Source organism: Jatropha curcas, chromosome 5, assembly GCF_041381405.1.
Source record: "Jatropha curcas cultivar XTBG-Jc1 chromosome 5, XTBG_Jcur_1.0, whole genome shotgun sequence".
NCBI classification, from domain to species: Eukaryota; Viridiplantae; Streptophyta; class Magnoliopsida; order Malpighiales; family Euphorbiaceae; genus Jatropha; species Jatropha curcas.
Window position 1 is genome coordinate 6,037,470 of NC_143155.1, and position 14,961 is coordinate 6,052,430.

At 30.4% G+C, this 14,961-nt stretch overlaps 1 protein-coding gene across 1 annotated transcript; it reads left to right on the forward strand.

Annotated features, from left to right (window-relative positions):
• The first annotated feature begins 4,214 nt into the window (after positions 1 to 4,214).
• On the forward strand, positions 4,215 to 6,776 carry LOC105647224 (Tetratricopeptide repeat (TPR)-like superfamily protein). The gene is made up of 3 exons (XM_012233235.4): positions 4,215 to 4,522; positions 5,147 to 5,393; positions 6,347 to 6,776. The coding sequence occupies exons 1-3, from the start codon at positions 4,274 to 4,276 to the stop codon at positions 6,568 to 6,570; spliced, it is 720 nt and encodes a 239-aa protein (XP_012088625.1). The 5' UTR covers positions 4,215 to 4,273; the 3' UTR covers positions 6,571 to 6,776.
• The last annotated feature ends 8,185 nt before the right edge of the window (positions 6,777 to 14,961 follow it).

Below are 14,961 nucleotides of genomic sequence, written 5' to 3' on the forward strand. Positions count from 1 at the left end.
GCCCAACAACCTCCTTCTCTATCCCTTTCTATCAAATCTTTAAGCTAGCCTCAAAAATCAAAATTAGCAAATCTTTTTGCTTCTCTCTGAGATGTAGGTCTCATGAACTAATCATGAACAATAAACCTATCAAACACTAATAAAAATGCAAATTTAAAAATTTTTTGAAAGGAAGAAGAAGATAACAATAACGTATAAATATTCAATTCTAGAAAGATTAGTTGAATGAGAAGGAATTTGTATTGTATAGTTATATGATTTACATTATACAACACCATTTATATAGGTGTACAAGGTATGTACAAAAAGGAAAAAGGATCATAATAGGATACACTAAAAACAGATTCAGATACATTAGGATTAGAATCACATACGTTAGTATCAGATTCAGATATACTAGGATCACTTAAGATTTTATTCGAATAAGATTAACCCAAAAAATTAAGAAATACAAAATAATGCAATAATTCAGCAAGAACAATACTGTTGTAATAGAAAAATTGACTCCAAAGATCAAAATAGAAAATTGGAGCAAGAACCCATTAATAATATTAAACTCTAGAAAATTACCAAAAAAAAGAAAAAAAAATAAAGAAATGAATAATGATCCATCAAGAACTAGAAAACCTATTAAAATCCATCAAGCTTCGTCAATGGTGATTTGTCGATGACAAAATTGTTCTTGAAAATCAAACCATTCTTGAATTGCTCCAACATTGGTCTAAATGCATGCAACTCAATATTTATCCTTGAAACTAGTTTATACTTGAATATATGCACTTGCCATGATATTGGAGGGTCTATATCCACAGATTTTGAAATGAGTAACCCCACAGATTCTTCAAATGGCAAGTGTTCCTTGCTAGAGAACCAAAAATTTCAACTTTATCAAGAATAATATTATACTTTAGGAGCAATTCATTTGAAGGTACTAGCCATATATTGTTCGTGTTTACAAGAATTCAATTCAAAATATGAATTTCATATTATCAGATTGAGAAATTAAATCCAAAAATTAGAGAAATTAAAGATTTTCAAGTTAAACCCGGAGATTAAACCCAAAACTTAACACTAAAAATTAAAGAAATTAAAGAATCAAATATAGAAATTAAACCAAAAAAGATAATAGTACAGACTCATAAGAATCAAACCTATAAATTAAAGATCAAAGCTTTATTGCATCTTCCTGAATTCTGATTAATACACATCTATCACTTCATAATCCTTAACAATGACTATAGCTATTAGTAGAGTCCTACAATGCAAAGGGGTTTTTAGGAGAGGAAGATGAAATGAGAAAAAAGAGAGAGAGAGAAAAAATAAGAGGAAATATGCAAAAGATAAGGAGGAGATTTGGTGGAATCTTAGAGATCAATATGAAGAAGTCTGCCATTGTAGTGGAGAGAAGCTTCGCTTAATGTGTACCATTGGACAATTATGAAAGTTTTAGAGCTTAATTCACATGGCATCTAATTTGTTTCATGATGCGGCTAAGTTGCATGCCACGTCAGCTGTTAGCTTTACTAAAATTGGGCTCAACACGTGCATAATCAGTTTTTCAATTAGCCACATCATTCTGAGATACTCAATTACATAAATTTACTAATTAAGACATTCAATCGTTACTGTTTTCCATTGAGACACTAAAATAGAAAAAAATAAAAGTTCAGACACTAAAAATATAATTATCCCGACTATTTTCTTAATTTTGAAAATATAAATTTCAGTTTGTGACTTTATTAAATTGTAGGGACTCAAAACTAATTCATCTTTATTTAAATTAATTGCCTAACCATCAAAGTGAAACTTAACTTGGAGCCATCTTTTATATACTGAAAAATGAATCGAACCGATATTTCTTCAATATTATTAGTAATAAAAATGCACAATAATTCTTTATATGAAAAAGATTCGTTTAATAAAATGTTGAATTCCAATGAGTTGGGAATAATATTATTAGTGCATTTCAAGAATTTGAAAATGATGACTTATTATAAAATTGTGCTTTATCAATGAAAAAATGGATATCTTATTTTATAAATATACCACCATTTTTTCTTGTTGCTTGTGTCTTTGATCCTAGATGTAAATTTGAAATTTTATTTGAATATTTGACTCTTTATTATGAAATATTAAATCTTGATATAAAAGATAGTGTTAATATAAATGTAGTTTTGTATCAAGTTAGAAAAAATATTAGAAGAGTTATATATTGAATGTGTTGAACATTCTAGTTCATCTACTTCTTCTAATTCTTCTCAATTTAATAATCAATCATTCCCAACTGAAAAGGTAAGTGTTGGTGTTGCTGAATGTATATTATTATAAAGACAAAAAAGACCTAGGGGATCTGGTTCTTTTCCCGAACTTGATAATTATCTTACCACTTCTTTCGAGTTTGGTGATAATTTTGCAGATACTAATTTTTCAATTCTAGATTGGTGGAATCGTCACGCCAATACATTCCCAACCCTTTTAATTGCAAAACAAGTTTTAGTAGCTCCGGTCTCCAATGTTATGGTTGAACAAGCTTTTAGTCAAGGAGGAAACATACTTGATGAAACACGATCTAATATGACACTCGATTCACTAGAAGCACATTAATGCGTGGATGATTAGAGCAAGGCCGAATTAAGAGCATAAGAGAATATCAAAGAAAATGACGATTTATATGATATTTACAATAGGTCCTCGATAGGAACATCAACCGGTGATGAAAACAGCGACTAAGGTAAAAGGGTGAAATTGGTAAAAGGTAAGTTGAAACTACGTGGACTTTGATTCCTCTAAATCCGAAGAGGATATGTAAGCAGCTTAATTTTTTTTTTTAAAAAAAAAAATTAAGTTCAAGCCCTTTAAAAAAAAAAGTTCCAACTTTTTAAAACAAAAAAAAAATATATTAAGTTGAAGACTTTTTTTTTAAAAAAAAAAATTAAGTTCAAGTCTTTTTTAAAAAAAAAATAAATTAAGTTTAAGCATTTTTTAATTTTTTAAGGGTATTTTTTTTAGAAATTATTTCATAAGTTTTTAAATTTTAAATTTTGAAGAAAAAATGTTCTCTACTTTTTTATTTTACAATTATGCGATTCGCCGGAAAACCAATCGGATAATTGGTCAGAACCGTCGGTTTTGAAACCATTAAGAAATCGGAACCAGAACTGTAACTGTTCGGTTCCAAAGCATAATTGGAACCGTTAATTTTCGATTCGATTCCGATTCTAAATTTTTTGAAACCGAAATCGGCGGTTTTGGAACCGTGGCCACCCTAAGAGGAAAAAGAGAAACAAAAACAAATAGAGGAAGAAGGGAATTTGAGGCCATGGAAATTTAGGTCTAAAAGAGGGATTTGGGGTGATAGGAATGAAGGAGAATTGAAAGAATCGATAGTGCAGGTTAATGAGCAAAGGGAGAGACAAAATACGCTGTAGCCTCGGCTGAAATCTATGAGATTAGAGGGATTAGTAGGGTTTGCAGGGGGAAGCAGTAGAGTTTGTTTGGAGAAGAAGGAGAAGAGGAAGTTCTAGATAGCAGAGAAGAGATTGAAAGGATATATTCGCTTTGACTGGCTCTAGGCCTATTAGCTGGCCATGATTCGAGAAAACTAACCTTCAGCTGTAATAAATAGGGTTAAATGGGTAATTTCAACATGATTGTCACGTTATACAACCTATGTGGATTAAAAGTCAAGCCACGTAAGTGGATACGTAGCATACTCACTTATTCCCATTAAACATTCTGATTGTTCATATTATCTTGAGACACTAAATTGAAAAAGAAAAATGCCAGTCATTCAATTGCCACAAAATACAAGTCTAGACACTTAATTGTCATAATCTTCAATTCAAACACCAAAAAAAAAAAAAAAAAAAAAGAGAAGTACAAACATTAAAAATAACATTATCCCAAATTTTTAAAGTCGAATTGAACTGAAATTCAGATTTTACCAGACTTTGATTTTGATTATAAAGAGGCTCAATTGGCCAAAATACTCTTTTTACTCACTATATTAGTAAAAACTCTTGTGATAAAAAAAAAGATCCAAATTCGATCTTTTACTTCCAAACAAGTGAGGAGATTAAACAACTCATGGTTAATTGGTTTTCACATTAATTTACTCGATCCTATTTGTAGCGTAGCATCTTAAAAGACACAAAAATCCTACGTGTGGCGCCACGTATATACCAACATTCAAACGGATAATGCCCATCACAGAAATTATTAGTTGACAGATAAAAGAGCAACTTCTTTTATCATCCTGAAAATAGACAGAGAAATGGCGACATTTTCACTCCCGCTCTCTCAAAACAATCTGTGTCTTCGTTCTTTGTCTCCAAAACGTAGCCGTTTTCCTATCCCGGAAATCAGCTGTTCCGGTAAGACCCCTGGAAGCACTCGCAGGGATCAACTTGATGTTATTGCTTACGCAAAATCAAAGCCATTGAAGGAACTTCAAAGTGTGGCTCTCAGCCTTCTTGCTGCTTGGGCTGTCACTGCTGCATCACCTGTAATTGCTGCTAATCAGGTTAAAGATCAACATTCAATTGCCCAGTTTATAAATGTTTGTTTTTTAATTTCTCAGATTGAAGTATATACGAAGAATGCTTTTTGTGTTTGAGTATGACCACTGGGTGTTTGTTTTTATTTGCTCAGCGTATTCTTATCACAATACTGATTCCTTTGTTAGAGACAAAAAATTGAGAAAAATAAAGATTGGAGCTTTTTAAAGAGGGGAAATTGTGTTTTTTCACTTGCTATACTAGCTAAAACATTATAAGACTGAGAATTGAAAGCATTTAGGTTGTTTGGTTAGTCCTAATGGAAAGTAATTTTATATAATTAAAGCCATTTCCAATGTAAGGAGGTTAGAGGATGGAAGGTAAAGCAGATTAGCATTTTAATCTTGTTTTTTCAGTTTTGTTATTATATGAATAAGAAATTAGGGAGGTTAAATGTTTACATCTATTAACTTCCTATTCCCTTTAATTAATTATCATTTACATTTCATTTTATATCATTCCGTCAATCTCAGTAAAGTTCCTGTGCAATTTGTAAGGTGTACTTTTTTCAAAATCATATATGATGGTCCCATAATAATAAAATTCATTATACTCACAATATATAGATCCGTACTATGTTTGGTTTGCAGAGGCTACCCCCACTTTCAACAGAGCCCAACCGATGTGAAAAGGCATTTGTTGGGAACACAATAGGTCAAGCAAATGGTGTTTATGACAAGCCTATTGATCTTCGCTTCTGTGATTATACAAATGACAAATCTAATTTAAAGGGGAAGTCTCTTGCAGCAGCACTTATGTCAGATGCCAAGTTTGATGGTGCTGATATGTCAGAGGTGGTGATGTCGAAGGCCTATGCTGTTGGAGCCAGTTTCAAGGGTAACTTCTTGATTTGTCATTGAAACTGTTTATAGTTTTCGGTTGGTATATCATGGACTTGTAGATGATATGCATTCTATACAGAGTTTTAGTGAAGCAAACAAGGTGATATCCCTCTCCATTTTTTTTTTTTTTTTTTGGTACCCTGGAAATTTTTAAAGGGGAGGGAGCTGTTAAGATTTGAACCTTAGGCCTCTTGCACTATAATGCAAAAACCTGAGTAGTCCAATGGTACTATTTATAAAAATTGATTGCTTTTGCTTTCTCCCCAGTTTCTTGCTGGCATTTGAAGTCATATTCATTTTGTAAAAACTATGAAAGAACTGCAGAATCATCTTACTGTTTAGTAGAAATAAGGAATAAGAAAGCCATGGAAATTGAAAACGAAAATGGTTTAGATGGATTGATATGCATTTGTAAATTATATTGGTTCATATGGAGGCTGAATCTAGAATGCAAAAAAATATTCTATAAGCTAATAAATTGCAGTCTGTAATAAGATATGAACCTCAGGCCTCTTGCACTATAACGCAAAAATCTGACTAGTCCAATGGTACCATTTATAAAAATTGTCCCTTTTTCTTTCTCGTAGTTTCTTGCTGGCATTTGAAGTGAAATCCATTTTATGAAAATCATGAAAGAACAGTAGAATCATCTCACTGTCTCGCAGAAATGGGGAATAAGAAAGCCATGGAAATTGAAAAAAAAAAGACCTTAGATGCATTTACATGTGTTTGTAAGTAATATTGGTCCATATGGAGGCTGAACCTAGAAGGCAAACTGCATATGATTTCTGCAATAATCTTTAAGCTAATAAATTGCAGTCTGTAATAAAATGAGGTCTTGATATAATCTTTGATATGCAAGTTTCTCCATTTTTCTTGAATAATTAAAAGCAGGCACAATCTTTGAATAGGATCGAATGGGATAACAGTAAATCCAACTATTTGCAGATGTGGACTTCTCAAATGCAGTTCTAGATCGGGTTAACTTCGGGAAAGCTAATCTCGAAGGAGCTATCTTCAAGAATTCTGTACTATCAGGCTCCACCTTTGATGAAGCTAAACTGACAGATGCTGTTTTTGAGGACACCATAATAGGCTACATTGATCTTCAGAAGCTTTGCACTAATACAACTATTACTCCTGATGGAAGAGCTACTCTTGGATGCCGGTGATTTAACTTCTCTTTTCTCTATTTCATCAAAATTTCCATTGTTAGAAGATGTTTGTTGTACTCATAACACTTAATATAGAAATTTCCCATAAAGGGGAAAGGCTACCAGTGATTTTTATAGGTTGATGCTAATTTTGGAGCAATTGTTTTGTATATTTAAAGTTGCTTAATATTTTTCATGGTTATATATATAGTCTTTTTGATCCATTTTTAATGATCATATTATTGCTTTGGAACTTGAAAGTAGATATTAGTCACAGACAGAAGACGTTGGAGGTGACTAAATGTTGAGCTTATTACTAATTTAAACACAAAAGATTACTTTCTTTAAGATATTACTCCGTGTATCCTAAAATATAAGTCGTTTAAGGTTTCCGTATAAGAATTAAGAAAACAATTAATTCGCCTAAATTATAACAAAGATAAGGATAATTTAACCAAATTATCGTTTATCTCAAAACTAATAATTAATTGAAAAAATATCATTTATTACTTATTAAAATACTCAAGAAATAAAAGTCAATTTAGTTGTTTAGCAGAATCAAAAAAGTCAGAGTTGATCTTTTAGGCGAATTTATCTTTGAACTTGTATAAAATGATTAAAAAGATTCGATTTCACTTTTTAGACCAATTTAACCCTTGAATTTGTTTTGATTTTATAAATTAATAATTGATTTAATTTAATACGATTGACTTTTGATCCCTTTTTATCCTACACTAAGAACACTAGGAACAAACTTTTCCAACACTTATAAATATAAATTTAAAATTCATAAAAACATCATTTCTTGTAATATAATAAATTTATAAACATGCATTATAACTTTAATTTATCCAATATGAATGCATAGATTTCATAAGCGATAATCCAGTAATAGAGATTAATTTTAAAATGTTCAAATTAATACATATTTATAAACTCAAACCATCAATCAAGGTAAAGAGGTCGATCCCAATTAAGTTTCAATAAATGTCTATAAAATGATTTTCACATTATAAGTACAACGAAGAATTAGAGATTAAATTGACTCAAAATGTCAAATATGATTTTTTTTTTTAATCATAATGATTTCCACATTATAAGTACAATGAACAATTAGAAGTTAAATTGACTCAAAATGTTAATTATGATTTTTTTATCATTTTAAATAAATTTAAGGGTTAAATTAGCTTAAAAAGTAAATCGAATCTTTTTAATCATTTTATACAAGTTCAAAGGATAAATTGACCCGAAAGGTCAAATCTGACCTTTTCATCCTGCTAAACAAGTTCAGCGACCAGATTGGACTTTATTTCAAATATTTAAAAGGACTTATATTTTGGAACAAAATAATAACTCAAGACCTATTTATATTTTGGGACAGAGATTATTATTATTATTATTATTATTATTATTATTATTATTATTATTATTATTTTGTAGTTGATCACATTAAAGATTTTCCAACAAATTGCTTGCTGGAATAGTTAATATGAACTGTTAGTTCACACATTTATAAAATTGACTTTAAGTTTAGATAAAGCTTGATGAATAGAATAATTATTCGATTCTAAAAAAAAAAAAAAAAAAATTCTCTTTTATTCCACGAACCAAATACAATGCTAAATCAAAATTCTTATTCTTTGCAATTGTGTTTTTTCTTTAAGGGAAAAAAAACACTTGCATTGACTGCAGGAAAAATAATCCAACAAACATTCTAAGATTAATCCCAATTTTGGAGACGAGCATATCAATATGATACTCTAACAAGGGTATAAACACCTATATTTACTAGTGTCCGAATCCATTTAATACTAATATCAAGCCTAAAATTAATTTATAGTTTTAAATTTTTGAACTATTAAACCAAACTCAGAGTTATCAATAAAAATAAATTTAAGGGCCAAAAGAAGCAATTGAGAATCCGTAAATTAATATATCCTCTACTATTGCTACCAACCAGTGTTGAGATTAGAGGTTTCATCTTTTCCTTAAGTGAGTTCGAATCATTATGGGCCGACCCGTTTTCCCTATCTTCTGCCATCATTTTGTTTAAGTTTATAAGACTTTTCCCCAAAATAAGTTTTCAACTTTTGAATTAGAGAAACTTATAGTATGATCCTTATAGTTTATGAAATACAACTAATTCGTTTCTGTCTTTTAGAAAATAAACTAAAATGTCTTTATAGTTTACTTTCGTCAGACTATAAAGTCCTTTCATCCAACTTTTACATATTTTTCGTTAAGTACTTTATGAAATGACGAAAATACCTCTTTTATTTTTAAAAACAGAGGGATGGACTAATTGTATTTTTCCAACCATAGGGATTGCATTGTAATTTTTTTGCTATAATATTTTACTACCTTTCCTTTTACCTTTGTGTTTTCGTATTGACTAAATAGAAAAGATGCAAAAATTGGATAGAAGGACCTAATAGTGTAACAAAATCAAAATATACGGATAAATTAATATATTTTAAAAAAGACAGGAATAAACTAATTGTATTTCGCTAACTATAGGGATCGTACCGTGATTTTTCCATTGAATTATTAGCCTAATCATTTGGGCTTTGAACTAGTAACGTCCAATTATTTGTTTCCATCTACAGATAACGTCCAATTGGACAACTAACCCATTTCCCAAATCTAAATAGGATGAACTAGTGATTTAAACTTTAGAAGGTTATGGCCTTTGTGGAAGTGGAAGGACCTTTGCTATGTAATTCAAGGCCAAATGGACTATTTAACAATCCACTATAAAGCCCATTAAAGGGCATTATAGTTAGGATTGTCAAAATGGGTTGGTATGTCGGGTTCGACACGGATTCATCTAATACGCGGCATTAATTAGGGTCAATACGAACTCGACCCGTTTAATGATCGTTTCAAATTTGCCAATATGAACACGACATAAAAATTAGGTAGGTGACACGAACATGACAAGTGTAGCTCGCTTGATATCATAAGCATGTTAAGTGGATCGTATTGACTCGTATATAACTCTTGTTACTTACCTAATATCATAAGCAGGTTAAATTGGTTTGTATTGACCTGTATACGATCCATTGAACCTGTTTATGATATTTTTAAGTTTAAACCTATTTAATTCAAATCATATTTAAGAATAAACTTTATACATAAATTGTATAGATTTTCCAATATTCATAACTAGAATAACAAAAAATTATACAACAATATAGTTTAAATAAAATTTTAGCTGGGGTATTTATATTTGACACTAAAATTATCTCTTTATTCTAAACAAACATGTCACTCGCTTAATCTACGTGTCAACTCGTGACCCGTTTATGATACAAATCCATTTAACTCCAATCCTAACTTATTTATTTTGAGTGTTATGCAAATCATGTTCTATTTTGACACCCCCTAGCCCACCCACAAAAAGAAGAATACAAATTGAACCAGGAACCTCTATGCTGTAGAGCATCACCCAACAATGTGCTATTAAAGTCACTAGTTTTCAATGATATTCTGGATTTTACTTTATAGTTGCTCATGGAAATAGATGATATATGTGATGTTGTACATTAATTTATATATATTGGTTAACAGATGGCAAATATCTTTGTGCATTTATCTTGTTATAAATATTTTTGCTTTGCTCATATTTGCTTATCTTGTTAAATAATAATATAAAATCATATAAATAAAATAATTGTTTAACTTATATTCTGATCCATGTATATTTAAAATTTGAGAATTGATTGATTTATTTATTAGTTATAATAATGATATTGCTGTAATTATGTTTGAAATTTATATTAACTCTTAATTTAAACTCATCAACATTAACATGCCTCAAATATATTTATATAATAGAAGTTTTGATAAAAAAAAGTTAAAAAATATTCTTAATTAATTTCATATCTTTTAGTTGCAAGCAAAATAATAAGTTTTTTTTAATAAAAAATTATAAAGTCCCCCGACTGAAATTGTTTCATTCCTTAAAATGAATGTAATGATATATAATGACACTGGGTGTAAATGAGTCAAGAATATGGTCATAGTAATTAGGGGTGAGTAAATGGTTAGTTTGATTGAAATCGAACTGAGTCATGGCAAAAAATGCAAATTGAAATTTTCGGCCGGTAAATCGAAGCAAATCAATATTAACATTTGAACTGAATTGATTTGAATTGAATCAATTGATTTCATCAGTTTTAGTCGATTTTACCATGTCGATTTGATTTTAAGCCTTATCAATAAATTTCTATAAAATTGAATCGACCCAAATAACAAATTTGATTCAAACCACCTAATCCCTTGAATAGCTAACTAAACTGAATCCAAATGGATCAGTAGTTTTGCTCACCTTGATAGTAATAGTCAAGAAATAAAGGAAATAATGGCCAAAATAATTATTTTAGCAATCATGATAGCTATATAAATAATTAAAAATACATCTTACCGGAAGAATCACGAAGAAAAAGGAAACAAACAAAAATAACAAATCATATTAACTTTTGTAATTAAATGTTATCAAAGTAGCACGAATGGACAATATGGGTCCCGCATTTGTTCCAGAAACATGTTTTCAAATTTTAGTCAAAAAAATATGTAGGTAATTTTCACCTACAATGATGATGAGTTTGAAGATGGTAAAATACATATCATTTATCTAAATGAACTAGGCTCGTGTTAATAGAATGTTTGGTAAAAAAATAAATTACGGGCTCTAAAACACCAAATGTAATACTATCAAGAAATTTTATTCTTAACGACTCATTATTTTTTCTAATTTCATAGAAACTTAAAATAGGGGTAATATAGAAGATTTTGTAGTAGAAATGTTGTATTGGATGAGAAATCCATAGAAGAATTACGTATTTTTACTGTTTTAATGGTTCACAAACCTGATTAATCATCACTCGCTCTCGAAGGTAAAGGGGTTGGCTTGGGGGAGTTTCGTTGCAGAAGATCAACACCATGATCTAAGTCACAATGATCAACCTTACAAGTGCTTTTTTCCATTGAGTTACCTCTATTTGGATTAGAAGAATTACATACTTTATCCTCTAGTTTATACAATTAAAATTAATATAGTTAAATAAGAAGTTTATAGATCCAACTACTTTTACTATTTTGGCATTAGTTGGTTGAGTCATCCTAGATTCATGTGGCATCCATCGAAGAGCTAGAAGATTCTTCCATACAATGAGTTTTCATATTTAATTTGTTCTCATGTCAAATTAATCATTAGGCTATCACCGTGTAAAACTCAAATTAAATCACTCACACTTCTGAATCTATATTTGTCAAATTAATCATTCGCGCTAATTTTTCACTTTTATCAATGGATTAGTAATAGATTGGCGACGAAATTTACCAATGGATTACCAATCAAGTAACAACAAATTAGCAACAAAATATATTTTGTCACTAATTCATGACCATTTACCAATGGAGTACAACCAAATATTGAAGGAATCCGAAAAAAAAATTTAAAAATTTTCGTGGTATAAATGGACGATAAATCGCCAAATTTACTGATGGAATTCGAAAAGTAGTGACGAAAATTCCATCAGAAAATTTTGAAACTTCCATGTTCCATAAATAGGTGGAAAAATGAATACATTAGTGATGAAAATTTTCAATTTACCGACGAAATTTCTGTCACTAATCGCTGAACCTACAATATAAATTCACATTTTTTTCTTTCTCTTTCATTTGTACTTCTTCATCTTTTCTATCTTCTTTGTTCTTATCTTCCTTGTCCTTTTTTATTTATTTTTTCTTTCTTCTTCTTCTTCTTATCCTTTTTTTTTTTTTTTTTTTTGTTTTTCTTCTTCTTCTCCTTCATATTTTTATTTTTTTCTTTCTCTTCTCATTTTTCTTTCTTCTTATACATTTTTTTCTAGTATTTTTCTTTCCTCATTCTTCTTCTCCTGCTTCACCTTGTTTTTTTTTTCTCCTTTATTTTCTTTTTCTTCATGCCCCTTTTTTCTACTTTTTTTTTCTTTCTTCTTCCTTTTTTTTTAATTAATTTTGTTTAGCTAGCTTAGTTATTAATTAAATTTAGTTTGTGAAATTGCTAAGATGTATTTATTTTAATTAATGTGATTATTAATTATGAAATATTAAAAATTTGAAAATAATATAATTTATAAAAATTTATTTTTTTAAAAATACCAATGGATTATCAACCATTTACCAATGAAAATTGCAAACCAATTGCCAACCAAACTACAAATACATCTTTACAACCAAATTATTGACGGAATCAATAATTTTACTGACAGAATTTCTATTGGTAATTACTGACGGAATAAATTTTCGGTCTATAATATTTTACCGACAAGGGTCCGATAGAATATTTTCCGTTGATATTTCATCGGCAAACCAAATTATCAATGGATTTTTATATTTATTATTAACAGATTCTTCCGTCAATAATAAGTGAAATTTTTTTAGTGAATAGATGTATCACATGCGTATTTATTCTCAATTTGAAACCTGGCATTCACGAGATTATTTGCTTAAATAATTTTATTAAGAATGCACTTTCTAGGTTGTGCTATTTAATCTATTTTTCTTAACAATATTGATGAATTTACATATTGTTATTATAGTAAATTAAACATTGTTGCTTTGCTCACATTATTGGCTTATCTTGTTAAATAATAATAAAATATTATAAAATAAAATTTAAAAATTATTATTTAACTTATATTCTCATCCATATATAATTCATGTGGATACAAATATTGAGAATTAATTGATTTATTAATTAATTACAGTAACGATATTGTTGTTATATGTTTGGAATCTATGTTAGTTTTTAATTTAAATCAGCGAAATTAACATGCCTCAAATATACTTAAACAATAGCAGTATCAAGAAAAAAATTTAAAAATATTCTTAACTAATTTCATGTTTCTAATTGCTAAGCAAAATAATCTTTTTTAATAAAAAATCATGAAGTCCCCCAACTGCAATTATTTCATTCCTTAAAGTGAATATAATGATAAATAATTCAATGGGTGTAGACAATTCTCTCATCACCTATCTGCTTCATGCGGGTGAGAGTTAAATTGGATATCAGGCAGTCGCTGCGTCGTTGGAAGGAGTCACTAGACTCTTGGAAATGCACATTATGTCCAGTTTCGTTATTAAAAGCTCCCTATTTCTGCTATATTTATGGTTTCTAGGTCATACTGATACATTTTGTGAGCTGCAGTTACACATGAAGAAGGAAGAACTTAAACTGACATGGGATGATCCGATTTGTGTTCTTGATCGCCAGAATAATCAAAATTCGAGTCTTATGGCTGATAGAAGATAGAAAGTTTGACGATTCGTTAAATATGGAGAATAGTGCGAGATATGTTGGCGGTAATTCCTGTAGTTTGAAAACTCAATCTTTTGAGCTTCCTTTTATGGCATGAAAATGGATTTTGATGGGAATGATACACATACGGGCTTTATGGACTTATACGCAATGATAGTAATGCTGGGTTAGATGAAGATGTTATACTAGAAGAGTACAAAAACTACACCTGCTACTGTTGTTTCTTCATCTCACAAGGATTCAACCATAAGTAAACTTGTATTGGTTATGTCAATAGGAACAAAAGGAGCGACTGATCCCGAGAAGCGGGATGACCGAAAGCAATGAAGTTAATTAGTTGGAACTTTCAAGGGCTTGGCAATCCTTGGACAGTTAATGCACTCAAAGACTTGACTTTGAGTTACAAGCTAGATGTACTTTTTCTTGTGGAGACTAGGGTTCATGGAGTTCGTACAGAGGAATTGTGTAGGTTGCTTCGGTTTGATGGTTGTTTCAGAGTTGATAGGTTGGGCTTAGGATGTTGTCTTTCCCTTCTTTGGAAAAGTTCGGTCAACATTAATGCTATTGGCTACTCTTTTAATTTTATTGACTGTCGGATTAAGGGTGTGGAGGGTGAATGGCGACAGACTGGATACCTTGGGCACCCTGAACGACCTCGACGTAGAGTAGTGTTGAATTTATTGCGTGCATTAGCAGTACGAAACACCTTGCCATTGCTTTGCATTGGTGATTTTAATGACATAGCAGCTCATGCTGAGAAGATTAGAGGTATTCAACTTTTGCTAAATGGTTTTAATGAAGCTTTGCGAGATTGTAATCTCCTGGACCTTCCAAATGTGGGTTCTTTCTTTACTTGTGAAAGTCGACATGGCTCGGATTATTGGATTTGTGACATCCTGACCCGGCAAAGCGATCCTAAGAGGGTGGGTAGAGCGAAGCTCCTGGCTAGCTTCTAGGATGGCAGGCTAGCTAGGGTAGTGGAATGCGGGACACAGGAATGAATCGAATCATATATCATAAGGGGGAAACTAATCATTAGAGGCACCTTTTGGTGGAATGGCTGGAGAGTTGAAAGAACTCCAGGGTTAAGCGTGCTCGCTTAA

Excerpts from the sequence above, each read along its gene's own strand:
- LOC105647224 (XM_012233235.4), top strand. The coding sequence starts at position 4,274 with ATGGCGACATTTTCACTCCCGCTCTCTCAAAACAATCTGTGTCTTCGT. Across the intron at positions 4,523-5,146 it reads CTGTAATTGCTGCTAATCAG|AGGCTACCCCCACTTTCAAC; the intron begins GTTAAAGATCAA and ends TTTGGTTTGCAG. Across the intron at positions 5,394-6,346 it reads TGTTGGAGCCAGTTTCAAGG|ATGTGGACTTCTCAAATGCA; the intron begins GTAACTTCTTGA and ends AACTATTTGCAG.